This window comes from Habropoda laboriosa, unplaced genomic scaffold (genome assembly GCF_001263275.1).
Source record: "Habropoda laboriosa isolate 0110345459 unplaced genomic scaffold, ASM126327v1 scaffold200, whole genome shotgun sequence".
NCBI lineage: Eukaryota > Metazoa > Arthropoda > Insecta > Hymenoptera > Apidae > Habropoda > Habropoda laboriosa.
In genome coordinates this window covers 159,227-160,607 of record NW_017100306.1, presented here as the reverse complement: position 1 = coordinate 160,607, position 1,381 = coordinate 159,227, and the positions used below count along the sequence as shown (strand labels likewise).

Below are 1,381 nucleotides of genomic sequence, written 5' to 3'. Positions count from 1 at the left end.
CTATATATATTTATTTTTCAAATATTTGAATATATAAAATGACATAAATGTAAAATGATATATTTTGTACAAATTATAATACATACACAATCTTTGTTTTTTCTTTAAATAACTACTAACATACAGGGTGTACTATAATATGTGGGTATAACTTCAGTGATGTATTCAGTACACAAAAATAATAAAAAAAGTTCATATAAATGTTTGTCCTATCTGACCTTGTTTCCGAATTGCAGCCGATTTTGTATTGTACCATTTGTTCACCTGTCTTCACAAAACTTGTTTGAAGTAATTACCTTCGGCTTCGTTACTTCGGTTTGAAGTAACTATCTTAAGCCTCTAAACGTCTTATCATTGACCTTCTGATCCGTTCATAATAGCTAGTAAGGTCATACGTAAAATATTAAGCGTTACTTATAAACAATTGAATGAATTCTAATCTATTTGGCTCTAAAGAAGCTCAATTTCAAAAAATTAGTGGAATAACGAAACGATTATAACTCGAAAACAAGGTCAAATAGAACAAACGTTTATATGAACTTTTTTTTATTATTTTTGTATGCTGAATCCATCATTGAAGTTATGTTCTCATATTATGGTGCACCCTGTATAACCAATATATATAGTCAAATGTTTATGAACAGATTTGCATAAAATTTAAGTTTATATAAATTGAATTATAGAGTTTATGTAAAAAAGTACTGTTTTTAATTTTTATACGATAGAAAATAAACATAAATTAAGGGACAAAATTACTTATTAAACTACTCTATCAAAACAATAATTACATTAATCTATCAAGACATGCAAATATCTTTGATTGTAAAGTTCATTTGTTAGTTTGCCTACAATCATTGCTGCATTATGTAAAGAATTAGCTGGATCTCTGATTAACTGAATGGATCGCTCTATATATACTTTAAGCTCTGCGTATTGTTTGTTTAATACAAGTCCTTCTAAAGTTTGCATGGCTTTAATAGCTTCTGTACTAGGTCGAATTTCCATTACATCTGGATCAACTGTTCTTGATGATGCTACTCCAGGTGAATGAGGTGTAAATCTTACTAACTGTTGTTCCGATTTTGATTCAGGCAATTGAGCTAAGCAATACACCCCTATTGCACGACTTAAAAATTTGCACCTACATAAATGTAAAATACAAATTTTAAATAAAATACAATAAGATATGTGGATTCTTTATGCATAGCATGTAGAAAATGTATAAATTTTTTGATTATTATCACTTTATTTTTTAATCAATAAAGTAAATGAAAGAATATATATAAGTTAATGCACAGCATTAGTTATTAGCATCTTTATAATATTAAAAAAAAAACAATAGTATTTTATCATTCATGTAAATAATGTCTATATTTAAAAT

General features: G+C 26.7%; 1 protein-coding gene across 1 annotated transcript in view; it reads right to left on the bottom strand.

Moving 5' to 3' along the window:
• Window positions 1-789: 789 nt before the first annotated feature.
• LOC108574011 (ectopic P granules protein 5 homolog) overlaps window positions 790-1,381 on the bottom strand; it is a 33,532-nt gene continuing 32,940 nt past the window's right edge. The window contains exon 31 of the mRNA XM_017936508.1: window positions 790-1,141. Coding sequence (XP_017791997.1) covers window positions 790-1,141 — 352 coding nt within the window. The remainder of the gene's footprint in view (window positions 1,142-1,381) is intronic.